The sequence below is a fragment of the Daphnia magna genome, linkage group LG3, assembly GCF_020631705.1.
Source record: "Daphnia magna isolate NIES linkage group LG3, ASM2063170v1.1, whole genome shotgun sequence".
In the NCBI taxonomy this organism is placed as follows: Eukaryota; Metazoa; Arthropoda; class Branchiopoda; order Diplostraca; family Daphniidae; genus Daphnia; species Daphnia magna.
Window position 1 is genome coordinate 3909869 of NC_059184.1, and position 25653 is coordinate 3935521.

At 41.3% G+C, this 25653-nt stretch overlaps 6 protein-coding genes across 12 annotated transcripts in view; 5 read left to right on the forward strand and 1 right to left on the reverse strand.

Moving 5' to 3' along the window:
• Positions 1 to 67: 67 nt before the first annotated feature.
• Positions 68 to 6931, forward strand: LOC116919521 (mucin-5AC). The gene is made up of 9 exons (XM_045171603.1): positions 68 to 1296; positions 1428 to 1721; positions 1803 to 2126; positions 2195 to 2479; positions 2549 to 3560; positions 3645 to 3784; positions 3854 to 4252; positions 4326 to 4717; positions 4791 to 6931. The coding sequence occupies exons 1-9, from the start codon at positions 1198 to 1200 to the stop codon at positions 6172 to 6174; spliced, it is 4329 nt and encodes a 1442-aa protein (XP_045027538.1). The 5' UTR covers positions 68 to 1197; the 3' UTR covers positions 6175 to 6931.
• A 233-nt stretch (positions 6932 to 7164) lies between these two features.
• On the forward strand, positions 7165 to 9492 carry LOC116919525 (E3 ubiquitin-protein ligase rnf146). Its single transcript, XM_032925541.2, has 3 exons — positions 7165 to 7356; positions 7615 to 8065; positions 8555 to 9492. Exons 2-3 carry the CDS (start codon positions 7621 to 7623, stop codon positions 9226 to 9228), a joined length of 1119 nt encoding a protein of 372 aa, XP_032781432.2. The 5' UTR covers positions 7165 to 7356; positions 7615 to 7620; the 3' UTR covers positions 9229 to 9492.
• A 142-nt stretch (positions 9493 to 9634) lies between these two features.
• LOC116919523 (kelch domain-containing protein 4) lies at positions 9635 to 12287 on the forward strand. The gene is made up of 11 exons (XM_032925538.2): positions 9635 to 10081; positions 10156 to 10329; positions 10406 to 10641; positions 10706 to 10872; positions 10935 to 11084; positions 11150 to 11251; positions 11309 to 11428; positions 11488 to 11570; positions 11644 to 11775; positions 11846 to 11969; positions 12025 to 12287. Exons 1-11 carry the CDS (start codon positions 9971 to 9973, stop codon positions 12177 to 12179), a joined length of 1554 nt encoding a protein of 517 aa, XP_032781429.2. The 5' UTR covers positions 9635 to 9970; the 3' UTR covers positions 12180 to 12287.
• A 126-nt stretch (positions 12288 to 12413) lies between these two features.
• Positions 12414 to 14294, reverse strand: LOC116919524 (28S ribosomal protein S27, mitochondrial). Its single transcript, XM_032925540.2, has 5 exons — positions 14136 to 14294; positions 13977 to 14066; positions 13844 to 13914; positions 13531 to 13783; positions 12414 to 13446 (listed from the first exon to the last, which is right to left on the reverse strand). Exons 1-5 carry the CDS (start codon positions 14200 to 14202, stop codon positions 12533 to 12535), a joined length of 1395 nt encoding a protein of 464 aa, XP_032781431.2. The 5' UTR covers positions 14203 to 14294; the 3' UTR covers positions 12414 to 12532.
• A 13-nt stretch (positions 14295 to 14307) lies between these two features.
• On the forward strand, positions 14308 to 15054 carry LOC116919526 (39S ribosomal protein L54, mitochondrial). 2 transcript variants are annotated; one of them, XM_032925543.2, is made up of 4 exons: positions 14308 to 14468; positions 14535 to 14732; positions 14800 to 14924; positions 14985 to 15054. In XM_032925543.2, exons 1-3 carry the CDS (start codon positions 14360 to 14362, stop codon positions 14910 to 14912), a joined length of 420 nt encoding a protein of 139 aa, XP_032781434.2. In that variant the 5' UTR covers positions 14308 to 14359; the 3' UTR covers positions 14913 to 14924; positions 14985 to 15054. The 2 variants fall into 2 exon arrangements, with proteins under 2 accessions (XP_032781434.2, XP_032781433.2); XM_032925542.2 differs by lacking the exon at positions 14985 to 15054 and having other exon boundaries at positions 14800 to 14973.
• Positions 15013 to 25653, forward strand: part of LOC116919522 (band 4.1-like protein 4) — a 38137-nt gene continuing 27496 nt past the window's right edge. For 2 of the 6 annotated variants that reach the window (XM_045171604.1, XM_045171607.1), the window contains exons 1-2: positions 16768 to 17136; positions 17592 to 17757. In XM_045171604.1, the coding sequence (XP_045027539.1) occupies positions 17644 to 17757 (114 nt within the window). In that variant the 5' untranslated portion in view covers positions 16768 to 17136; positions 17592 to 17643. Of the gene's footprint in view, positions 15155 to 15214; positions 15305 to 16767; positions 17137 to 17589; positions 17758 to 25653 lie in introns of those variants that run through there. The other 4 variants (XM_045171608.1, XM_045171609.1, XM_045171606.1 and 1 more) reach the window with 3 other exon arrangements.

Sequence of the window (25653 nt, forward strand, 5' to 3'; positions counted from 1 at the left end):
AAGCTGTTAAGCTGCAACGTATTAGTGAAATACGACCATCAGAAAAGCAAAAAAAAAAAAGTGGGACGGGCGACGGGAAAAAATAAAAATGCGCTTGTTCGAGTTAAAAGCAAAGCACGACAACGTTGCTCTTCCATTCTTTCTCGCCATAGCTTACTTGATGCTAAAAGCCTGGACGTTGGGCGTTCAAAAGTGTATAACTACAGTGGCAATAGTCGGTGCCCTGCTTCGGGATGACGGCCAGCGCCACTATCGACTAAAATTGGAACTTCACGGTGGAACTTCAAGTCTCTCACCTTCATGGTTGACCGATTCCATCAGCGTTTTTTTAATTTTATTTACGTGGCAGCTATTTCGATACAAGGTAGTGGTTGACAAACTCCAGACCTTAATAAATTTGTGAGAGTACGTTTTGATATCAACACTGATGTATCCCTCCTCAAGACATTTGACCAAAAGAGGACAATTTCTTTTAAGCCACAATTTAGATGGAAATTCGTATTTTTTTTTACTGCAAGCTAGCTGTGGCACCTAGTTTCAAGTTTTGCTTAGCCAAATTCAAGGTACTTCCTAAGTTCTACATAAAATATGCTTTACTAATGATAAATTTTTTTAACTACACTAAATGTCGGCGGCAAAGTTCAAAAGAAACTGCATGCATGCAAAAGTAACAGCTTTCATTTTCTTATCGCTAGATGACGCGGGTGTCATAATTTAGGAGGCAGGGGTTGCTTCGTTTTTAAGAACAGGCAAAACTGGGAACGTTCAGGCTTTAGGTATCAAGTGGGCTATGTTCCTCACTCATTCCTTTTTTCGTGTTTTACTTGGGCTTTGTGTTGCTTGCGACTCCGAAGAATTCCTCGTTCACCAAGAAACACAGGACGAGCGTTTTTCCTTTATATTGGGATTGAAAAGTGTTTTCATGGTTACGAAATTGATTCCGTTTATTTCTTACGTGTACCTCATTACTATCTGAAGAATTCTTCATGTTTGTGGATTCGTCGAGGCGTGGGGTCTTGGAGGGTTAAGTGACAGTGACAATCCCCATCGTGTTCTTGTGTTACGTATATGAAAAACTAGGAACCGAGCATTATGAAATGAACTACAGCGATAGCTCGTACAGTGCAACCCATTTCATGCAATGCTTTTTGATTTTAAAGAAGACTATAGAAGAGAACATGTGCTATCTTGATTGGAATGGCCAGCAACGACCAACAATGGGCCATTACTAGTCGGGCAAAACAACAAATCCGGCAAACTAAGAGAAGAGAAAGAGCACAGCGTATGCACATGCAGGTGATGATTAGTGAAGCACATTTTAAAATCACATCATTTATAGTACACATCAAATCAGACAATTGATGTCTAGTACTGGACAAAATTGTTGGCATAGTTTTTATTTTTCGATTGTTTTGAATTTCATACAGGCCCAGCAGAAGGAATGTGTTGATTCAACTCAAGGATCACATGGTGGCATCCATTCCAATTCACACAGTGTTGGTGGTTTCTCATCACGGGTTCCAGCCTTTTCTAGCCCATTGTGCCATGAGAGTAATGAGGAGGAAGATAGTGAAACATCCCATAGTGAAGACAATCAAAAGCCTTTAAAACCAACCAAAAACAAGAGTAGCAGTGGTACCAAGTCTGTTGAACCTTTGTATGAGGAAGATGTAATAGATGGATTTGCCATTATTAGCTTCTCAACATATGAAGATTTGGAGGTTAGTTTTTCTGGTGTCAATACCATTATTACATGAACAAAGCTAATGTTTTTTGGTTTTGTTTTCCCAATTGATCCTCAGGATGCAGTGAGGATTACAGACAAAACATCTTGTCTGCCAGATCCTTTGGTACCTTTGGATACCAAAGATAGAAATCGTTCCAGTCCGGGACAGCGTAGTAAAAAATCTACCATTAGAAGTAATGGAGCCATTAAAGCCCGTTGCGTTCTCGACATCACTTCTCAGCCCTCCGTCAGTCACACCAACGGTCCTCCTACTGAAACCAATAGTGTTGGCGTTAAACCGGAAGCGGCGATCGACTCGGGATCTCGGGATTCCCGGGCCACTTCCATTGATAGGTTCAGCGATGTCAGCAGACACAGCAACTCTTCGAGAGGCTACCTTGTGCGTCTACTTCTTTTTTTTTTCTACGTACCTTATCTAACTGTTTGTTTTTCTCGGTTTTTTCTTAGTGTGATAGTGAAAGTGAGGAACTTGAGAAAGCCAACAACCACCAGGAATTAAGAGGTCTCAGTCCTGCTGGTGGTAATCGGCCAACCGAATTCGTAGCACCTGTTAAGCGTTCTTTCAGTCCAGGCCATGCCAGTCTGGCAAACAATAGCCACAGCACCAGCAGTAACGCGAGTAGTAGCAATTCTAGTACTCCAGCAGGAGAAAACTGCAACAATTTACGTTGGGTTGGTCTTTCTGGAAGTCCCCGTCCAGCCACTGCCGTTGCTCCTCTTGGCCATCTCCAGGTATTTGTCAATTGACAATTTTGCTGTTCACCATCTTTTTCGGTTAACATGAATATATGCATCATATAGAATGGGCCACGATTATCTGACTGCCAACCAACGGAAGGAGGGGCTGGTCCAAGTCCGGACGGACCTCCAGCAGCACCTTCGCCTCGGTTACCGCTACATCCTCCAGTTGCTGGATCTCCACTAAACACATTTCAACACACCTCCAGCCCATCGATAAACCCGCTTCCTGTTTTAAGAAGCGGCTTTAATTCTCACCCCATCCCACAATTTACAGCTCCTTCAACCTGTCCTCCTCTCTCCTACGTTGCTCCACCGTTCTACACGTCGGCTCAGTCGATGACCACCGGCCCTAAGCCACCATCACCTGTCCCCCGTACCTCTACCGCAGATAGCAGTAGAATAGGTGAGAGTCAAAGACAACAGCAGTCACAGCAGCAGCAGCTACCACCGACGGCCCCGCCAGTGTTGTCTCAAAAGTTACCGCAATTACCGCCACCTCCCATCCCTTATGTGAAGCCGCCCAGTCCTTTTCATCCCAACAACTCTACGGGCATCCGGCCGGTCTTTTCTTCAGCGCCTTCCGTTGTCCCGTCAACGTCTAGCCTGCCCTCTTCTGCACCTCCTTCTGTGTTCAGCACCAGCTCATCTTACCCCTTCTTCCCTCCAATGTCGATGGTTCGGACGACATCGAATCACAGCAGCCATTCAACAACTTCAAGCGGATTTCCAGCTCCTTTTCTGGCCCCGTCGCCGCCTACCGTCGCCGCCCCGCCAACTCAGCCAAAGCACACTTCTCTAGGTGCTCCCACTGTGGCATTGAGTGATCCATCGTTTTTGATGGCAAGACTTCCGTTTTCTACGGCTTCATTCGCGCCCATAAGTTCAGCTAAACCAGTAACGTCAGCCGCAGAAACTGCACCCGTTTCTTCACGACCTAGCAGCCGAACATCGTCATCGTTGTTCAACCATGAACCCAATAGAACAGGCAGCTTGCCATTTCCCGGGCACTCTTCTTCGACGAGGTCACCTAGTCTACCTCCACCACTTGCACCGTCGACCTTTCCCATCCCAGGTAAGCCAAGTTTTTTGCATTATTTTTACTTTTTCAGATTCATTATTGAAATTGCTACATTCCATCATTAATATTTTTTCACAGTATCTTCTACGTGGCCTCGTCCGCCGCATCCTGAGTCATCAAGACAATACAGCCCTAGCCCCAATCCTGGGTCGAAACGTTCGTCACCTACCGTCCGCACTTCCGGCAGACAGAGTCCTGGAAAAGATGCGTTGCCTATGGTAAGTACAAAAACAGATTTCTTACCATTAGACAAAACGTCTCTGATAATTGTGAATGTTGTAATGCAGGTGGCTGGAAGAGCTCCGGGTCCTTCTTCCATTTCGCAAATGAGCACCGAATCATACATGATTCGACGTGAACTGGACTCGAGATTCCTCAATTCGACACCCAACTTGGGAACGCTTCTTCCACCTCCACCTCTTTCTGCCACATCAGGTCCGAACAAACTAATGGATCCTTCCTCGTTGTACAGCCCGATGATGCCTCCCATGGTTCATGGTCTACCGGGTTTAAATCCATCTCCGTATCCTCCTCATTCTGTTGGATATGGTGTGAATTCGGTTCCGTCATCTGTCATGAGCGTCAGCTCCGCGATGGTGCAACAACAAAACGCTGGAGGACTTCTCAGCAATCTTGGGGGCATGTCACTTCCAACCGCCCCACCCAGCTTGTCGCTTCCATCAAAGGTATGTCACAAGTTTAGTGCACATTCTTGTTATTACTCGTGTGGCATAATGTTTTTCCTTTTCCCCCCAAAAGAAACCTGGCAAGTGGAATGCTATGCATGTACGAATAGCCTGGGAGATACACCAAAATCAGCAAAGACAGCCGCGTGACCCGCATTCAGATCCCAAGAAAATGATGAACTTAAACCTGGCGCCTAAGCTGAACCTGGGCATATCAGCAGTTCCACCTCCAGGACCAACGTCTCATTCTCTTCCTCCTCATCCAACCCATGCCAAGTCTGCGGGCGGCTTTGATACCTTGTCCAGCTCGCTCAATTCGCACAATTCACCCTTCAGTTATGCCCACCACAACATGGCGGGTTTCCTTCCTCGTATACCTTCCGTCCCTACACCGCCCCCCTCTCATCACTCGATGCAACCACCTGGTGGGGTGAGACACAGCCCAGCAACCGACCAGTGGAATAGGTAAGAATATTCTTATGCAAAAATAAATGCGAAATGTCAGTTAATGTTTTCTATACGGATTCCTTGTCACCAGAATGCCACATTCTTCTTCCTCTTCTTCAATGGCGGCCCCTTGGCTGGCTCCGTTGATGAGTTCCGGATCGATCTCATCGATGAAATCCGACCCGTCACCAGCAGCCCCTCATCACAGTGGTTCTTCGATATCCAACCATCAGCTGGCCAAAGAGAGGGAGCGACAGAAGAAGGAAGAACGAGAGCGTGAAAGAGAGCGAGAACGCGAACGGGAACGGGAACGAGAGCGCGAAAGAGAGCGTGAACGGGAGCGAGAACGAGAGCGTGAACGTGAACGGGAACGGGAAAAAGAGAGAGAGAAAGAGAGAGAAAGGAGTGAGAGACAAGAGCGCGAGAAGAAACGGGAAGAGGAAAGGGAGCGGGAAAGAAGAAGACACGCGTCTCGATCCCCACTTCATCAACATTCACGGCCCTCCGCCAATGGTGGATCGTCTAAATCCGATCAGTCCTCAAAATCCAATGCCTCCCAGTCCATGTCCAGCAACTTACCTACGCTATCGTATCATACCGGGATGCAGATGTCCGCCAACATGCTGGACCGATCGCGTATGGGACTACACGCGCCAATCCATGGTTACAACCATGGTTCATTTGATCCTTTCAGAGACGTTCTACGTGGAATGGATCCATTACGAGAGAGTATGGATCGTGAGTCGCAGTTTTTGAGAAACTTTGGGGCCGCCGCGAATCATTTAGGGTTAGCTGGACCGGGATTGCATGGATATGGGACACCCCCTTCTTCATACGGATTGCCTGGACTTCCTCCCGATCGATATAGAGATGGATTATCTATGCCACCTCACCTTGGCCATCCTATGGCTGGATCGTATTCCTTAGCTGGGCAACAGAGTGGAGCGTACGGACAGCAAAGTGATCGCTTTGGACCCCTTCCAGGGATGGGTGGAGGACCGCCTCTCTATCCACCCACTTCAACATCGTATCCGTTTCCACCTCTTGGTCCTGGCGGTTTGTTAGGTGCTGGACTAGGTGGTGGTATGGGACCATTGTCGATGTTGCCTCAATCGTTGTTAACTTCCGGCGGTAAACGGACGCCCCCGCCACCAGGACAACCACCGACATCACTGCCGGGATCGTCGGCGCTGGCTTCGCTTGGACGTACTCACATGGGACTAATGCCTTCCGGCTTAGGTCTGTCACCATATCCGATGCCATCGCCATCTCCTCATATGATGAATCCGCATCACTTGCTCCCACCACATCATGGGTCTTCAATGAGTGGTGCTCGACCACCATCCAACAGTACGCCACCTTCCGGAATTGGCCGACCTTTAATGGATTTGACGTCGCCGCATCCTTCATCTGGCTTAGCGCCTTTCAATCCGATGGATCCGTATCCTCGAAAAGATGACCCCCAGTCGCGGTAGCAATAGCACAAGTGCAGTGAATCCTATATACATCATCATCATAATATCTCCTTCAAAAAACAAAAAAAAAACTCAAAAACGCTCTCCTTGCGTCTTGCCATCGCTTCTCTTGTCTCTCCTCTATTTCTTTAGTGTGAAGGAATTCCAGTGTTTGATTCGACGAACGAGTGGCGTAATGAACCTCATTTCTTTCGGTGCAAACGTTTTTTCGCTCACCCTTCGTCACACATGCCAATCTTCCTGCCCTATTTCCTCTCATGCGCGTTAGATCTGACGACATAAAAAAGCGACATGTGTAGACTTGTAATTTGTAATATTTTTTTTTTTTTTTATTCGTTTTTTTTTTTTTTTTTTTTTTTAGTTTTTTTTTTGTTTTTGCCGTCTTTCTTCCATTTCTTTCCCATTATATTTTGGATTCTGTTCGAGGAAAAAAAAACGAAGAAGCATCTGTCTATTTTGTATTGAGATATTACGGCATATTAGTGGACCTTTGCTGTACATTTTCGTCCTCTGCCTTGAATGTATTTTCTTTTGTTTTTCTCATAAGGTTCTATTTATTTCAGTTTTTTTCTTTTCAGTTCTTTCTTCGATTTCTTTCTGTACGGCGCGCGCCTCTGTTGTGTCTCGTGTCTCGTAAAAATTTTCGATGTATTGTTGAATCTTTCCAAACCCTAACCCTCCCACGAATGATTTATGTGACTTGTCGAGCATTTTGTCTTTATATTATACAAACTATTAAAGCGATATTCAGCACATATCCTGTTTGTTTGTTTTTTCTTTTTTTCCTTAAAAAGAAAACCTCGATTGCAAATGATGCGCTGGCTGGGCGATTGGCTGTTTCTCAATACCCTTCCGATTTCACATCGAAGAATTTTCTGGGACATCCGGTAACATCCGGAGATTCCGCCTTCCGGACATACTGAGCCGCATGTCTTATTCTGAGACTTGGCAACATCGCTTGGTAGCAAGTGCGTATTCGGCTGTTTATTACTGTTTACACAATACACATAGATAGTAGATAAAGCTTGAGATGACAAGATGGCTGCACCAATTTTCACATCGTGTGCAATTTAATCGCGGAGTTTTAAGTATTCCCGAACCACATAGTGTTACAGAATCTTCAAGTATCAATCTTATTCATAGTCGAACCGAATTTTCCCAATAGACACTAGTTTCAGCAAGGTAAATCTCTTTTAGTAGCTCACTTTAATTAGAGTTTCGTTCGTCTCACTTTCACTTGTAATCCCGTAAATAGATAGATTCAAGAATGTTCTTGATGTGTTCAATGTTGTTTCTAGTATGCAGCAATGTTATGAAGGCTTACTTTAAAAACAACCTATCTTACATTCAATTAGAATAGTACAGCAAAATTTATCCATAGTCAAGAGTTAGAAAACATTGTTATAATGGCTAACATTTATATTTTTACTTTGTTATTAGAACACCATGTCCGAGACAGATACTACTTCTGGAGACCAATACTCAAGAATACACAGAATAAGCTCAAGAGCAACTAGCGAAAATGTGTCATTACAAAATAGCCAAGAAGATTTGTCAAATAATCCTATTGCTACATCACTGAAACTGACTGAATGCAGTGCAAGTGGCAAAACAGAAGATTTCTCCCTTGACAAGGGAGACAATAGCAGTACTGTGATAGAATGTGCTGTCTGCCTTCAAACATGCATTCATCCAGTGAAACTACCTTGTTCTCATATCTTCTGCTATTTATGCGTGAAAGGCGTGGCATTTCAGTCGAAAAGATGTGCCATGTGTCGCCAAGAAATACCTGCCGATTTCCTGATACACCCACAGTTACTTGATCGAACTCAACTGGAGAAAGAATCCACTTTAGAAGACGGATACCAGTGGTTTTATGAAGGGAGAAACGGTAATTGTCTTGATTTTTTTTCTAGCAATTTGTAGCTAGAATGAATTAGTATTAAAATGGATACCTCGACATACCTTTTAATTCCTCACGGATCTTTAAGGGTGGTGGCAGTATGACGACCGCACCGCTGCCGATCTTGAACAGATGTACAAACTTGGGGAAAGAACAGTTGAAATGGTCATAGCAGGAGCCAGTTATGTTATTGATTTTCAGCAACTTATCCAATTTCCCAAGCATAGAGCAGGAAGAATACGCAAAATAAAAAGAAGTGACGCTTCTATTCCGAAACTTGGCGTTGCTGGGATTCGCTTGTGAAATTTCTTGTATTGAATTAAACTTAGAAAAAATTCTAAATTTTGTGTATTGTCGTATTCGATCAAACTTCGCTCCGTATACGAATTCTTTGACTAATAAAAAACTCGGTACGGCTTTATAGTAAACAAGAATATTCGAGAAATTTGTCATTGTTATGTTTTCTCGTACTTTTAGGTTGGTGGGCGTATGATGAACGAACCAGTTTTGAGATGGAATGTGCCTACAAGCGCTCTCAGCGCATTTGCGAGTTGCTTATTGCCGGATTTCTCTACATGATCGATTTTGATCAAATGTTCCAATCCAGAAAAACGGAACCTTCTCGACGTAGGCGAATTAAACGTGATCTAGCTTCAATACCGAAGAAAGGAATTGCTGGATTACGACTTGAACAGAGTGACGAGTCTGAAAACGGACCTTCCGCGTCGTTAGATCTTCTTTCAGTTGCTGCCAGTCGAGCAGCTCTCATTTCTAACTGTTTATCTCCTAGCCAAACACCTCAAGCTCCATCCAACACTCCTCAAACTCCCCAGACACCTCAAACACCACGTAGCCCTCCATCACCAGCACCGGAATCCATTTCTAATCAAGAGGCGATTACTGAAACGCTGTCAAATGAATCTCGTTGGCAAGAAAGAGAAAGGCGCCGTCTTCGACGAGCAGTCGAAGAAATCGAGCGGTTGAGACTCCACGACGGAGATCGGTTCACTCCTCCGCTCCCCAGATTAGATAACATGGTCATCTATTACAACATGGATGAAGAAGGCAATGGTTTACATGATCATACGCAAGACGACTTGTGGCCAAGTGAAGACAGCTCTTCAGATGAAGAAGAAGTAATCATCAGTTAATCGCGCAATCTTATCCTACTCTTCTTTTGCGTTCTTTGACGCTAGTTGACGATTCTCCCTGCCTTACTCAATCTTGCGTCCTGGAAAATACTTACGGAGACCTATATATAAAAAAAAACTCCCAAACCTTTTAACTCTGCGTTGTAATCTAAAGTTTGCAATATCCAGCAAAGGGCTATTTGTCGTTCTCTGTGCAGTTCGTTTCTCATTCGACAAATTCTTGTAGGATGAGTGAATTACATAAATAAAGGCTTATGCGTTTTATAGTTTTTTATATAAGTTCGTCCAGGAATTAAGAAAGGTCTGTGATTTCAATTAGTATTCGGTTTTATTCGTGTAAATGGTTTGGTCCCGTACGTTCTTGACTTCTTGTGCGGACAGCTAGTTTGCAAGTAAATACCGATGTAGTTTCGCATTCTCCTTACAGTTAAATTTCAGCCATCAGGTTTTTTTGTTCTTTTTTGCATGCAGTGTAAGGCGCTTCCTTAAATCTGTGCAGTTTTCGCGTTTCTGAAACCGTGAAACGGCATCCATGCGTGTTTTTGACAATTGAAATCCTTGGCAACGTAGCATGCTTCTGACATGTGGGAGCAGACGACGTACGGAAAACGTGTATACTGGCTAGTTGTTTCACTTTTATAAGCTCTCAAATTCATCTGTTGACTTCCTTCGGTCCGTTTTATAATTGTACTTGTCAGCACATAAAGAAAACCTACTAACAGTGGAATTGTAAGTGGCCATCATGGGTAAAAAGGATAAAGCAAAGAAAGGGAAAGGAGCTGAGAAAACAATTGCTAAAACTTTGAAGAAACAAACTAACAAATTAAAAAAGGAATTGGCTGCCAAAGGAGAGGTAATCAGTTCAATGAATTAGCAGTTTAATAATTATCTGTGTTCTATTTTTCTATGATTCTGTTTTAAAACCAGGAAGACTTAGAACAAGTTATCAAAGATCTTGAGGAAGCAGATAGAAAGAAAAATGCTATTGTTGAAGATTTGCTAAAAGATGGTCCAAGTCGCAGGGCAAACTTTTCTTTCAATGCTCATATTGATAAAGATGAAATCATTATGTTTGGAGGAGAGTATTTCAATGGCCAAAAGGTTGTAACTTTCATGTCCTATTTAAATTTGTTTATGGTATTATTGATATTAATTGTATTTACCTCTCATCTGACAGACATATGTTTATGGAGACCTTGTTATTTATAATTTAAAAAAGAAAACTTGGCTAAGGATTCAATCCCCTGGAGCTGCTCCTCCACGTTGTGCCCATCAGGCGGTCTTGACTGCAGGAGAAGGAGGGCAGCTTTGGATCTTTGGAGGAGAATATGCATCACCTTCTCAATCCCAATTTTACCATTACAAAGATTTATGGGTCTTCTATCTAAAAACCAAAAAATGGGAAAAAATTAAGTATTGATGTTAATCCCGATTGATGGCGAACATCTTCACATAATTTGAACGTTGTTGTTTTCAGTGCTACGCTTGGCCCCACATCGCGTAGTGGCCATCGAATGGTTTTATGTAAAAAACAATTGGTAGTGTTTGGTGGCTATCATGACAACGGAATGGATTACAAGTACTATAACGATCTTCATACGTTCGATCTAGAGAGTAGAACGTGGCGTAAAATTGAGCCAGCTGGTAAGAACTCCGTTATCTGTCACGCCCATGAATTAAAAATTAAGATTTTTTTTTCCTGAAAGGTATTGCGCCGTCACCCAGATCGGGTTGCCAAATGCTTGCTTTGCCCGACGGTCGTGTACTTATAACTGGAGGTTACAGCAAAAACAAAGTGAAAAAAGACATTGACAAGGGCATTGTACACAGCGATGCATTCCTTCTAGTTCCCGATAGTACCCACGTTTTAAATTACATTTCATTACCTTCAGTCAAAAAATTTTATTTTATTTTTGAGTAGAGCATGACACTAATGGGACCAAATGGAAATGGCAGTCGGTTAAACTCAGTGGAACGAAGCCTTCTCCGCGTACTGGAATGAGTGTGGTAGCAAATACTATAGGTGAACATAGTTTTCACGCCAAGCAGTTAGCAGACTTAACTTCTGGTCATTTTTTAGGCAACCGTGCGTATTTCTTCGGTGGTGTCCAAGATGAAGAAGAAGACGAAGAAAACATTTCCGGCACCTTTTTCAACGACTTATATTGTCTTGATCTAGAAAAACTTAATTTCAACCGAAGTATTTTTACTTTTAGAAAATATTAGCAAAGAGATTATTTATCGAGGTTCTTTTTCTAGTTACCCTTGACGGCGTAAAATCTAAAAAAGAAGTAATCGATGCTGAAGGGGCTAAGTCCGATATGGTTCAAGACGTGGAACAAGTACAAACCCTGTAATTTTTTATCACCGGGAATGGTTAATGTTATATCTTCTATTCTTAACGCATATTTAAAGCCTGAAGCGTCGGTCAACGCTGAACAACCAATAGTTGTTGATGACGGTGTCTTTACGCTGACAATCGGACCTTCCACTAGTGGTAATGCTGAGAACGCCAATGCGGGAGCAACTGGAGCTGTTGCTGTTCAAGTACATTTTTCATTTGGCTACGTTCGCTGTACTAGATTAGTGTAGCAAAACCATGTTACTATTTTGTCAGGTTACAATACCGTCCCCTCGCATGGGTTCCGGACTGTGTGTTAAGCATGGTGTTTTGTATCTCTACGGTGGAATCGTCGAAGATGGTGACAAACAGTACACGTTGAATGACATGTTTGCCCTAGGTAAGTTGTGGAGGAATCAACAAAATAACATTTTAATTGTTAAGGGTTTTTCCAGATCTGCACAAAGGAGTCGAATGGGACGAACTCATTCACGATGAGCAGGCTAAGTGCGAATGGATTGATTCGGATTCAGAGTCATCAGGAATGGAGGGTGATGATTCGTCTGATGATGATGATGAAGAGTCAGACGAAGCGATGGAAGAAAGTTAAAAGTGAGATTGTTTTTATGTTTTTGTTACAGTCTTACTACCCATACGTTTGTAAACACTATCTGAATGAGTGTCTAAGAGATGAAAAAATGAACTTTTCGAAACTGAAGAGTTACGGTACTACAACGGCAAATTTCTGTATTTTCTTTAATTGTAGCACATCTCTTGCATACTGGTGCCTGACCCAAGGTCTTGAGAAGTGCGGTAACAGACAGAGGATAAATGAAATAGCAGATTGGCTTTTACAAATCAAAGATATGGATCTTTATTTATCAGACTGAGTTGTTATTACAGTCAGGGACTATTATTTTGAATACCAACTTTAGGAGAGATTAAGACATGTGAACTTGTTTCCTACTTCTGCTTTCTAACTGCTATTATTTCTGGTGGGTAGTATGCATCTTCTTCTGCTTGACGCTGCGATTTGGCACTGACTTTTCTGCCTCGACTCTCTTCTTCCTTTAGAAGCATTTCTTTCTGCAACATTTTTTCCTCGTGTCTCAACTCCCATTCGTCGAGATTATCGAAGAAATAAAGCTGTTCTTCTTTCTCTTTTAAATCCTTTTTCTTAGCTTCCAGAATAGCCAGTCGTTTTCGGCGTTCAATAGCTTGGGCTTGTCTTTGGATTTCTTCTTCTCTTTGCTGCTCCCACAATCTATAACGTTCTTTTTGATGCTGGATATCATCGTTCTCCTGTTTGCTAACAGCATCTTTGATCCGCTGCCTCAATATGTCACTAACATTGTCGTGAACGATGAAACCGCCAGCTTCTAGCTGATGGATGCGGGCATTGTATTTATCCAGAAATCCCTCTGGTGGGTTTGACCAATCGTGAACTGTCTTCTTACACCGGTCCAATCCTTCTTTAAGTAAATAAGGCTTGGAGGACAATCCGAGAATAGTATCGAGTGTCTCGATGACCTTGTCATGTTTCTCAAAGAGTGTCCATCCCAACAAAAGAGACGTATAAGCAACAGAATCTGGGGATTGTCGTAACAAGTGCTTTCCGAATCCAACTAAGGTTTTGCCGATAAGATGGTTAGGCTGCGTGAGATCAAAATGATCATCAAAGAAGGGTTCGCGGATGTAGTCCACTCGAACTTTAACTTCTTCAACAGGTTCCACTGGTTTTGGTTTAGGTTGCGGATCCCAAGGCTCTGGCTGTGGTTTGTTTAGGTAGCCATAACAGGAATACAATGCCAGATTGCTTGTAATTGGATGGTCAAATTCTTCCTGAAGCATCAGCTGAATCGCGACTTTGGCAGCATCTTAAATAATAGTATATGTATAAAAAATTATTAATAAAAAAATAAAATAAAAATACAAAGAACAAAGAAAGATGAGTCAAATACCACGGAAATTATCTTCCTTGAGGAATGAATCCATCAGCAAATTGCTCAGGTAGTAATCTAGAAATAGTCCATAATTAAGACGATCATCAACCATCCTCATCAAGGTGTCTGTATTCTTGAATTCCAAATATGTTCTGATAACTGAATGGCTGGTGGATGGCAGGGCATGAACAGTGTTGGGACACCTTCTGAATTTTTTGGTTATGATTTCTAAATCTTCAAGATGAAGTTCATTCAAGACAAAAGTGGAGAACTGAATAAAAGAGATTGTCTAAAACATGACTAATAATGAAATTTATATGTTTTTACAAACCAAATCAACATCAATAGCACTGGCTTTGCCATCATTCTGGAATTTTTTCAGCAATTCTCCATAAAAATTTTCTAACAAAAATTTAAATAAAAAGAATTAACATAACTTAAAAGAAAATTTTAGGAAGGCTTACCATTTTTCAATTTTTCAAGCAATGGATTGTTTAGTCTACCCTTCCATTCAGCCTCACATTTGTAGGCATCGGCGAGAAATGTACGGAGACCTAGAGCAACATGGAAAAACACGATTCTCTATTAAAGCTAGAATTAAGGCAACCGTAAATTTTTTTTACATATTCTTTGGAAGTTTTGTGAGCGGGTGCGCAACAAGGACTTCAAAATTAGTCCTTTTCCAGCCATGGAAGTAAATTGGAAAACAACGTGGAAATTCGTTTTTTTCGACAACTAACTTAAAAAAAAAAGCGTCTGCTAGTATTCTGTTAGCTTTGAAACGCCATCTAACGGTGGACGTTTTTCAAACAGATGTTCTCTTGTTCAGTGTTCACCCGCCGACATCATGGCGGCAATAACGTGGTTAAGGGTTCCATGTAAAAAACTATTCCATCGTAATTTAGCACCATGCATGTGGAATATTCAAAAAGCTGATTTTGCCAAACCAGTTGGAGGTATTAGATAATTTTACATAACCAATATCATCATGATGAACATTAATTTAAAACTGTCTCTTACAGTGGCTGGATTGGGTTCTAAAAAGGCCGGCAAACTTGGGAAACTGGGTCCCGTTGCAGAAAAAATAGTGTTACCCGTTGAAACAGACACAGAAAAACTTGTCAATTATGTCTGTGGTAGCAATATCTTAAAGCAGGGTCAAGATGCTCAGTTGAAGCCAGACAGTGAATATCCAGACTGGCTGTGGTCACTAAGACTAAGTAAGCTGAATGTGCCACAATGTTTATAATTTACATGTTTGCTCATAAATCTAATTTTTTTTTCAAGCTAAACCTCCTCCATTGGAAGAAATGGACCCAAACAGCATTCAGTATTGGAGACGGCTCAGGAAACTTAATATTCAGAGACAATCCCGTTTAATGAAGCTGAGAAAATACTGAAAATAGCCCCAAGTATTCTAGACTTTCATGTTGATTTTCAAATAAAAACTTAAATGCCCCATTTCATTTCAGTAAGGTTCTCCGGTTTCTTTGGATGATTTTGCTTTCACTTTCATTAAAGAATAATTTCTTTTTGCTCCAAGATGTTGCACATACTTTCAGAAAACCAAGCCCAGTTAGTTACTGATAGGTTAAAAAGATCGAGAAAAAAAGAAAACTTTCACTTGATCGCGCTAGGCTAGGTATAGCTATCAATTTTCTACAATTAAAAGGGTGAGTCAAGGCTAATAAATGATTATTAGGTTTCCCTAAATGGAAGAACGTCGTAATCTCTGGAGCTGATGCGGCGACGCGGGGAGAAGAGATTACGTCTACGATCATTGTAAACCCAGGTGAGAACTGCGCCGTACAGTCAAAAATCGAATGGTAGATTCATAGCAAGTTCTTTTTTTTTTTTTACGATTTTCGATGAAAAGTCGGCTCGTCATTAAAAGAAGAAGAGAACAGACTGTGCGATCAAAGATAATCATGTACGAATGGAAAGTCTGGGGTTTTTATAGCCTTCTATACATATGGAAGTGATCAAAATCGTGAATGGGGGGCCCAACTATTACCTGTCCGTATAAAACGAAATTTCCTCTTGCTTGTCGTATATCATCAGTAGATGGCACTGATGAATTTTTTTCCGAGGGCGAAGCGATCGTGTGGGTATGTTAAATGGTTTTCATAGAGTACCGTTTAACGAGCCTATTATGACGGTCACAATTATTTTCGTCCCTCTCGTTCTCCTGCTGAAGAATCTAGCATAGGTTTCTTTCTGATTAATTCCGTTGTCACAGCACGAGGTCGTGCCGATTCGTCAGCGATACATCTTTTCACTAGACGTCCTCTTTATTTGGATTGCGTTTTCATACTTTCATCTATCCGTTTGAGAGACGAGGCCATGGTAAAGCCAGGCAAAAAGGATGTCGTTATTAATCTCCCGATCTCGAGCGCGTCTTGCGTGAATGTCTCCCGCCCGCCTTCAAAGCAGAAAAAAGAAATGCTGCTCTGAGAAATGGCATCATTCCTTTATGTGAACAAAAAAAAATCCCCTTTTTACTCACTCGCTTGTGACCTGCGTCCGTTCTAAACCGCCGACATTTTTCTCCGTCTTTAAAGGGGGGGAAGATCAACGCCCTGATTTTTTCTCGAATAATTTTCATATCAACCCTAAAATAAATAAAAAAAAGACATGTACCATCGTCCAAGTGATGGCTGCCAAAACCGGTGGCGACAGCTGAAACGTTTATTCCGGATCAGGAAATCACGTTATTAGTTGTATCGGTTTGTCTCGGTAACTTAAGTTGTTGCTTCAACGTCACGCTCGCCGCTCTTCTTGTCTCCATGATTTAACACCTGGACGGAACTGAGTTGCCAACAATGAATTGTGTATTGTCTCTATCTCCATTTATTTTAATTTTATTTTTTTCCTCCTTCGCCCTTTTTTCTTTCTTTTTTTTTTGGCTTCGTTGGAAGTTCGCGGTTCATTTGTCCGTCTCATAGACTGAAATGGGATTTTACACACAACAACCTTGACTTTCGATATATTTCAGTTTCATTTGGCCCAAGTACTTTTTAAAAGAGCTCTAAAGAGACGACGGAAGAAAATAAAAATAAATAAATACTGACGGCAACCCTAATAGTACCCACACCTTGAGGGCTTTCCGCTGACGGAACTTCTTTCTATGAAACCTGCTGGCGTCTGGTGAAGGGGGAGGGCAACTTAGGTGCTCCAGCCTTCTCCATTTTTTATTTTTTTATTTTCTTTTATATTCTTCCTTGTGGTCTGCAACCCAACCAGTGCCCTCCTTCAGTTGCTCAGGTGCTTGCCTGCGCTACGGACGTCTGTGAAATTGTGTGCGCCACGCTCTGTCGACTCCCCCCTCCATCGAACCCCAAAACGAATCAAACCTCCGCGCGCGTATTTTTTTTTTCTTGCATCGAGTGCCTCATTTTTTTTTTTCTTTTTTTTTTAAAATATAAATTCAAATACCCCTATCTTCGACACTCAAAAGGATTCTTCCTACAAACCGCTCTTTCCCATCGTTTTTTTTTCCCGACCGATCGGGCCATTGATGCAATGCCTTGCTGAACCTGATTTGGATTTTGGATTTTTTTTGTTTGTTGTTTACTTTGGTTTTGTTCCAGCGTCTTATTGTCAAAATCACTAAGTGTTTCAAAGGTACGTCAGCGACCAGCATCAGACACCATTTTTTTCTTTCTTTATTTTGTTTCATTCCATTCGTCTCTTTCCGTGTCCATTATCTGTCCGTCTGGTGCACTTTGCAAATGAAAAGAAAGTCAGCAGACGAACGGGTTGTGTGCCATAATAGAGTCGGTGCTAACTGACGCTGATGCGCTCGTTTTTGTGCGTGTGTCTGTGAGTGTCGAATCATCAGCGTGGAACCGGGATGACGAAAAGCGACGTAGATTCCCCCCCTTATTTCATTTCTCGGGAAATGCTTTTTTTTTTTAACTCTTTGATACATATTACTCTTTCATCGCCGACGACGACATTCTTCCGTACTTTTATGTTTTTGTACTAGCGCATTCTTCGTGATTCTTCACGCTCCCATTTTTTGTATCTTTTAACATTCTTTGTCTAATTTTTTTTTCTTCTTTCTTGGGATTTTCTAGAGCGTGCGCTGATATATATATTTAAAAAAAAATATATTAAGAGGAATTTTCCATGGAAAATCTCCTGGGCCTGAATATGAGGATCAATTGTTTCGGTGACAAAGTGTCCAGTCTTCACTGCAAGATCGTCTTGCTCGACGAGCAGCAACTTGTCCACGAAGTCTTGGTAAGTCTCCCCACTCCAATTCATTTTATTTTATTTCATTTTTTCATTTGTTTATTATTCGGTGTTGCGCCCCTCCGCTCTTCCATTTCACCGCACGAATCGCGTTCTTTTTTTTTTTTTTGTTGTCTTCGTATGCGTTTAAAGCATTCAAAATTCGCTACGGTGCCGCTCTTATGGCACGGTCACGATACAGTGGACCAAACGTTCTTTTCTCTTCTGCCCTCTATTGTTCGTCCATTTTTTTTTTTTCTTTTTTCAAAAGATGTTTTGAGTGAAGGAAAGGGTGCTGACGTTCCCCACTGCGTGTTATCGGGAGAAATCGATCGGAACAACGACGTCTTCACAAAGCGAATGCAGAGCCGACTTGGGGTTTTCTTTTTGTTTGGTTTTTTTAAAACACACGAACAGTTTGTTTTCTTGCGCTTATCTATCGTTGTGATCCATATGGAACATACGGACGAAGCCCATCCGCGTGATTCATATTTGCGATAAATTCAAATGATGATAGCGCTCCTTTTGTTCCTCTTCGAGGCTCTTTTTTTTTTCTTCTTCTTCTTCACTTTGACTTTCAAAAAGGGGGAGAAAAATGATTTTTCTCAATTTTTATTTATTTATTTTTATTTTTTTTGGTCCGTCCGTCCTCTCTGTGATGTGCTTTGCCCAATTACAAAGCCCAGGGGTTCTTCTGCCTATTTATGGAGTCAACTATGAGATGAGGCCTCGTTAGTTCGTTGAGACTCTCCTATTTTCTCTTCTCTCCAAGATGAAAGGGAGAACTTATTATCCTATCGCTTTGCATCGTATTCATTTTTTTTTTTTTGAGGCCAGTACCGTCCGCCGAAAGCTGTTCATTGTTATAACTAAGCGCAGTGAAAGTGGTCCGCCAGTCTGTTGGTCATTCGAGGGCACCATGGCATCTAATGTACTCAACACATACGCACAAGAGAGAAGCTTTGTTGTTGTTGTGGTCATGGTCTTGCTCGATAAATCCATCAGGTTGTTGTTGTTCTGTTCTCTTTTTTTGTACGAGTTCTTTTGGAACAATTCTTGGAAGGAGACTTATGTATTGTAATATAAAATCGATTATTTATGGAGTGTCACCTCTAACCCCGCCTCCCATCATCTGACCTTAACCACCGTCCCTTTTTTTTATTTTGTTTCATACAAAAACGAAGAACCTTTTAGTCGAATTTGTGCATTGCGTAACGTGCAGAGGTTAAAAGGAAATTTCCTTGCCTTCGTCGTCTCGTGTTTTTCTTTTTTTTTTTATAGAGACGATGATGATCGCGTTCGTCTTTTCCTTTTTCAGGTAGTTGTCCCCATAATCAGATGAACTTTGTGAACTCCAACTGTTTTGTTAGACGAACATCAGACGGTCTTGGGAAGCAAAAAAAAAACAAACAAACAATGTATGGTCCATTTTCAAAAAGTCCTGTTTTCTTTTTTCTATGAACAGCATTTGCATGGACAACATTTTTTTAAGTATAGGACGAAAAAAAAACAAAAGAGTCGATGATGGGTGAAGGCGAAGACAAGCCATCATCAAACAAATAACACACCGGTCTGCTTTTTTCTGTGTGTGTCACTAATGGATATTCTATCACGAGCGGATTTTTACACGCAATCCTTCACTATTATTTTTTTTTCTTTCTTATTCTCCCGTCAATCCATTCATTTTTTTTTTTTTTTTCAAGAAAATTGAATGGTGAAATCTTTCCGAGTGAAGTGAATTCCAGTCCGAGTGAAGGAGAGAAAAAAAAGGCGATGATTAGGGGGTTGGTTGGTGTCTAGTGCGTGTTTTTATCAAGCGGATCAAGGTGGGGGAAAAAAAAAGAAAGGAATTTAGCTAAACGAATGCGCTACCCACAATTAACTTTCGGACTTTTTTTTTTTTTTTTTGAATTTACAACTTTTGTGTTTGTGTGTGTGCTTTGTGAGATTGGGAAACGCTGGCGGGAGTGAAACGAAATCAACGGCGACGACAGCCAACTACTATTATATCACCTATATATCTACGTGTGTGTTTAACGTTCTCACATAAACACACACACACACACAAATGGGTGAAAAATTTTTTTTTTTTTTGAAATGAACTAATGCGAAGCAGAACGCGTTTAAAACCGCCTTGATTTAGCACGGAATTATAAACTTTTATTTTTTTGTTGTTATTTTTCATTTTTTTGTTATTTTTTATATGAAGAAGAAAAGAGAGAAAGACAAGAATAAAAAAAGAATTACGAGAGGGAAAGAGAGAGAAAAAGGAATAAAAGTGGATCATTAAATCACAGGTCGTGTGTAGGAGGAAGAAGAGTCTTGTGAGTGGTTAAGCTGATATAAATGACCTCATTGCCCCCAAACGACCGGCAGTAAAGAAACAAAAAATTACCTCTTCAAATTGAGCCAAGTTGAAACAAAAAATCAAATATTTTTTTTTCTTTCTTTTCCTTCTTTTCATTTTATTTTATTTTATTTATTTTTTTCCCTTTGCCAAAAAAAAAAAAAGTAACTAGAAACAAGTCTCAACATTTAGTTGGGCTTGGAACAAGAGGCGGAGCTTAGAACGGTCCAAATTGTGAAATAATCATAATAATAAAAAAAAAAAAAAAGATTGGTCGAAGTAAAAAGAAAGAAAAAAAGGATAGAACTGTTTTATTTTTTTTATATATATTTTTTATAATGTGCTGCAATACGTACGCGTATATACGTCATGCAAGGAAGGAAAGAGAGCACACACACACACACACACGGGTAACGTTTAAATGGATGTGTGCTGTGTGGCCAGAGGTGAAAAGCAAAGGTCTTGGGAACGTCCTGCGGCCATGCCAACATGACACGAGGAAAAGAGAAAAAAAAAAAGAAGGTTGTCTTATATTATTCGGCTCTATGTACCGAAATGCTCCGAAACGAAAATGCACAGCACAACGAGAGGGGTTGTTGTTGTAGATGCGCCTTTAACAGTCACGTAAGGTTAGGGTTCTTTTTCCAAGGAAGGAGGGGGAGGAAGGGCTGAACTTTCATGAGGAAAACGTGCCGGTAAAATTTTTTTTTAAATAGAAAAAAACAAAACAAAAAATGCAGTCGAGACGAAAAGGAGAATAAAAACTACGTGGAAACTGTCGGCACACGAATTTCGTGGACAGTTTATTTAATAAGGGGTTGGGTGAGGAAAGGATATCGATAGGCTGATGAAGATTGTCTTTGTCACTTAGGTGTTGCTCTTCGTGTTGCATTTCGTGCCTCGTCCTTAACAACAGAAGAGGAAGAAGAAAAAAGCAAGGCCAGAAAGTTAAAAATGAAAAAAGAAAAAGCTTTTCTCGTTTCGAAAATGGTGAGGCACAATAATAATAACAATTGGCCTCTCCATTTCGGACGGGAAACTATTTAGCATTAAATTATTTTTGCAAACAGAGACCGTCAGTATCGTTCATTTGTTTTTTGTTTTTTTTTATTTCTTCCCCTTGTACTTCTCAAATTGGTAATCCCGGTGGCGTAAAACGGGAATATCAACATGTACGCTAACTCCTCATGTGCGTACATCCCTCAAGGTCTTTGCCGCGCTTCATCTACGTCGGTATTGTTTTCGCAATTCTTACTTTTTTTTTTAAATTTTTGTGGCACTTGCCGCCATGACGTTGCCCCTTCTATCCATTTGTATTTGTGTGTCTTCTCAAATATGACTTCCTGGATATGACGATGCTATAAAAAAATCAAATGAAATGCAGTAGGAAAAGGTTCAATATCCATGGCAGAAGAAGCGAAAAAAAAAATACATTTGAAATGTTGCATTAGAGAGACTATAGGTGAGGCAGACAAGATCCGGGCCTTCAGGTTACGATCAAATAACGTGTGTCGGATCAGGAAGAAGAAAAACAACAGCTCTTCTATCATCTTTTGTGTGTGTGTGTGTGTGTGTATAAAAGTGTAGGACTCTGTTACCTGTACAGACAAGATCCTATGTGCGTCCCTCGTTATCATTTCCCCACCTCTAGCTGCGCCCGCTATCTCACGCCGACGTCCAGTTAACACACACAAAGAAAGGTTAGATACAAACAAAGAAAAAAAAAATTGTGTGTGTGAGGATGGTTGGGTTACATCAAAGAGGAGGTGCTGATCGCTGGGAATCCAAGAGCCCGAGGTGCGCGCATCATACGAAACTGAAAACCTTTATACCCTTGGTGTAACTCGCGTCTCGTACAAACCGTAATGGCAGACAGAATTTTCATTTTCATTTTTTTCATATTTCTCTTACTGACAAGTAGAGAAAAATGAAAATGACAAAGCGATATTACCCATCGGGCAGTAGCGTGAGGCATTCGGTACGAATGTTTGGTTATTCTTAACCAACACACATTCATTTTCTTCCGTGTTTTTAATGAATTGTGTGTGTGTGCGATCCAAAAACCCTGGCAGAAGGCGTCGCATTTCCCGCTCCAATTTGCCCCTCGTATGTTACATGCGGTGATGGTTCTGTGTGAAATGGATATTTTTCGAGAACAAAAAGAAAAACATAACAAACCAAGCTCAATAACTCATCATTAGCGCATTGTCCAGCACACACACAACAAAAGAATTTAAGAATGTCTTATTGATTTCATCCGGTTGATGATTCGCGGAACTATACCGTTTCTCGAATTCCCGAATGATTTCAAATTTTTGGGGGCCTTGATTATTTAAGGACAACATCAAAGCCTTGATCTTGATGTGGGGCGTATTCATTCAATTGTGTTTTTACGCTTTGTACGAAGCGCACGCCAATCATCTGCAAAAAAAAAGTGAATGGCAATTTCTTCTTTTGTTTCTTCATTGAACACTTTCGAGTTCGATCATTGCGTGTGCGATGGGCATGTGATTTACGAAGCCACTCGATCTGCCTCTCCCCTTTTTTTCTTTTCAATTGCACACACATCTGAATGGGTGGGGATGGCAATGACTTTCTGACAAGCGTGAGACACTCAAAAAGAGAATGGTCTTTCTCATTTTCTTTTTTTTTGTTTTGATTCATATGATTTACCTCCCCCCCTCTCACTACTCCCATCCGGATGGATGTCGATGTCATTCCCATCGCCTCGAAAATTATTCTTCTTATTTAAAAAAAAAAACTATTTTGGCCATGATGGAATGTCTTTTCTTTTTTTTGAAGAAGAAGAAGAGAGGAGGAAACTTTGGTCACCTTTACCTTTCGGCAAAGCCTATCTACCTACCCCGACGTGTTCGTTTGTCCCTCCTTTCTTCAGTCTTGTTCGGGGAGGACGGTAGAAACTGGAAATACCTTTGACGAATACGTAAACAGACGGGCGGATACGACAACGACCATCTATTACGTCGACCAACGAGACAAAACAAACAAGCAAAACAATTCCACACACGGAAAAAGAAACACAAACAAAACAAACTGATGGCATGTGTGTAAAAGGTTGAAAACGTCCATCAACTTGCCGGATCAGCTGACTTGTCATAGGCTCCTCCATTTCCAACCGGATGGGCCGCCCTAACGTATCAGAGTTGATTTTTAATGGAAAAGTACAACAGGCAAAAAAACAAAAAATGAATAAGAAATGAAATGAAAAAGATAGAAAGATGGGATTATGCCTTTAAGTCATAGCGGCACTTTCGTTCACGGATCTGGAAGAAAGACTGATGGCATCTGGTGTGTCAGTTGCTGGATGAAGAAGCACACGCCTCTATCTCCGTTATTCGAGTTTTCCTCTCTCTCTCTTTCTCTTCGCCCTTGGTCTTGAAATGACGTTAGGTTTCGTCCTGTTTGTTTATTTGTGTTTTTCAGTTTCTCTTGTCAGTTTTTTTTGGGGAGGGATTTTTGGTTTTTTTCCAGTCGGTTGCGGATGGAAGAAAAAAAAAACCAAAAGTGTCGCCGTTGATGATCAGTTGAAAAAATATCTTGAAAAATAAAAATGGAAGCCCAAAAAGTCCGTTGTTTGGCGGTGTAACGAATCCAACCGTGTTGCGGCGGTTTGCGGCTAAATGCAGCAGCACGGGCTCCTGGGATCCGTAATAACAATAAAAATATAAAGATATATTTTTTGTTGTTGCTGTTGTTATTGTTGGCTTGGCTATTGACTCGTATCACTGAGCTCTCTTGCCCATTCTATTTTATTTTGAAGTATCGGTCGCGGAGAGATGCGATCGCGCGAACAATCAGATAACATCGCAGTTGTAATGGTTGTAACTCTTTCTTTCGTGGGGAACAGTGACCCGATGTGTTCAAGCGGAGCTCGCACGCAATTCGCTAGAGAGAAAATGAACGTCCAAAAACATTTTGAAGAGAAACAAAAAAAAAGAAAACAAACTTGATCGATATAGAACTGAAAGAAGCGGGTCAAGAGAGCAATCGCCTGTTAGCACCGCTCGCAAGCCAGTGCACGTTAGCGACGGTGAATAACAACATCATCCTTTAAAAGGATAGCGCCTCAAATGGCCATTCTCGTTCTACTACGGTACTATTTGCTCTTGTTGCTCTTGTTGAATGATGTCAACTTGAATCTGGTTTTTCTCTTATTTCTCTTTTCATTTCTGTTTTTTTCAAACATTTTTGACTTCCAATTGTCGACCTGTTTTTCTTTCAACGTTATTTGTCCCCCTTTTTTTTTTTTTTACTCCACTCTCTCGAATTGTTTTGCGCAGGGGCTCGAAAACGAGATTTCATTTTTGAAATTTGGAATCAAACAGCAAACAAATTCCGGTCCAAGCAAAGTGCAGTTGTATACACAATGTGTCCAACGTGTGCCCCCCCACCCCTCAAAAGAGAAAAAGGTCGTAACTGTTTCGGCTTGATAGAATAAAAAAAAAAAATTAAATAAAATGAACTGCCAAAGCAAAAAAAAAAAAAACAAAACAAAAGCTCGTCTGACCAGTTAAGCGCTTGTTGATTAGTCGGGCCATGTTCATAGTCTTTCTCGTTGTTCCCGTTCATCTGGTTTTTCGGTTCCTTGATGGACGCCAATTATTACGGATGATGACAGTCATCTGCTTCCTTATTTTGTTTTACGTAACATAGCCGTCGTTAAGAGCGCGCCAATAAAAAAAAAAAAAAAAAGAGAAAACTAAACGGCAAGGATAAACGTAAAGAAATGAAAATGAAGAGATTTTCAGGTGGGTTGGGAGAGCGGCTGGAAATTGCGTCAATCCAACAGCTGGCTCGTTCTGTATTATTTTTATTTGTGTGTGTGTGTGGGGGGGGGCGCGCACTGGCGCGCTTCTCCACGTCAATCAACAGCGCCAGCGAGGTCGTTAATGTTGTGGGAAAGAATAAAGACACTTGACGATGTTTTATGGCTAGTTGGATGGCTAATCCACCCAACTTTTCCCGGCACAATCAGCAGGGGGGGTTGAGAGAGTCAGCAACCAGAAACAGGAAAAAGCACAACGTTAAGGCCAAGTCATCTAATTATGACATTATGTGGCAAGGGCGGACGCACTCTTGTGAGATTTTCTTTTCCAGCAAACGATGAGTTCGTCGCTCTTTATTTTATTTCTCTTTTTTTTTTTTGGGGGGGGGGAGCCCTCTCGCAGCAATTTGCACGAACTTTTGCCTTACCCTGACACGCGTCTCTCTAGTAGGGCAATGTCGATGTACCGTTGAAAAAGCATTCGTCAGTTTGGTGTGTTCGAGAAACAGAAAAAAAAAAAACATTTCGGGGGAGAATGAGGAAACCGAGTCATGCGAAACGGGCCCAGTTGAACTGGAACATGTTCCACGTATAAAATGGATTTCTCTCACGCGGCAGCAGCGATTAACCTCAAGCTGCAATATATGGCGATCGCAAGTTTCTTTTGTGTCTCTTTGACAACGTGGAGAAAAATGTCAGTTGAACGACGATGAAAACTATTGGTGCGATTCGCTCGGTAGACGACGGGCCGCGTTCGGTCCCTCATGACCGC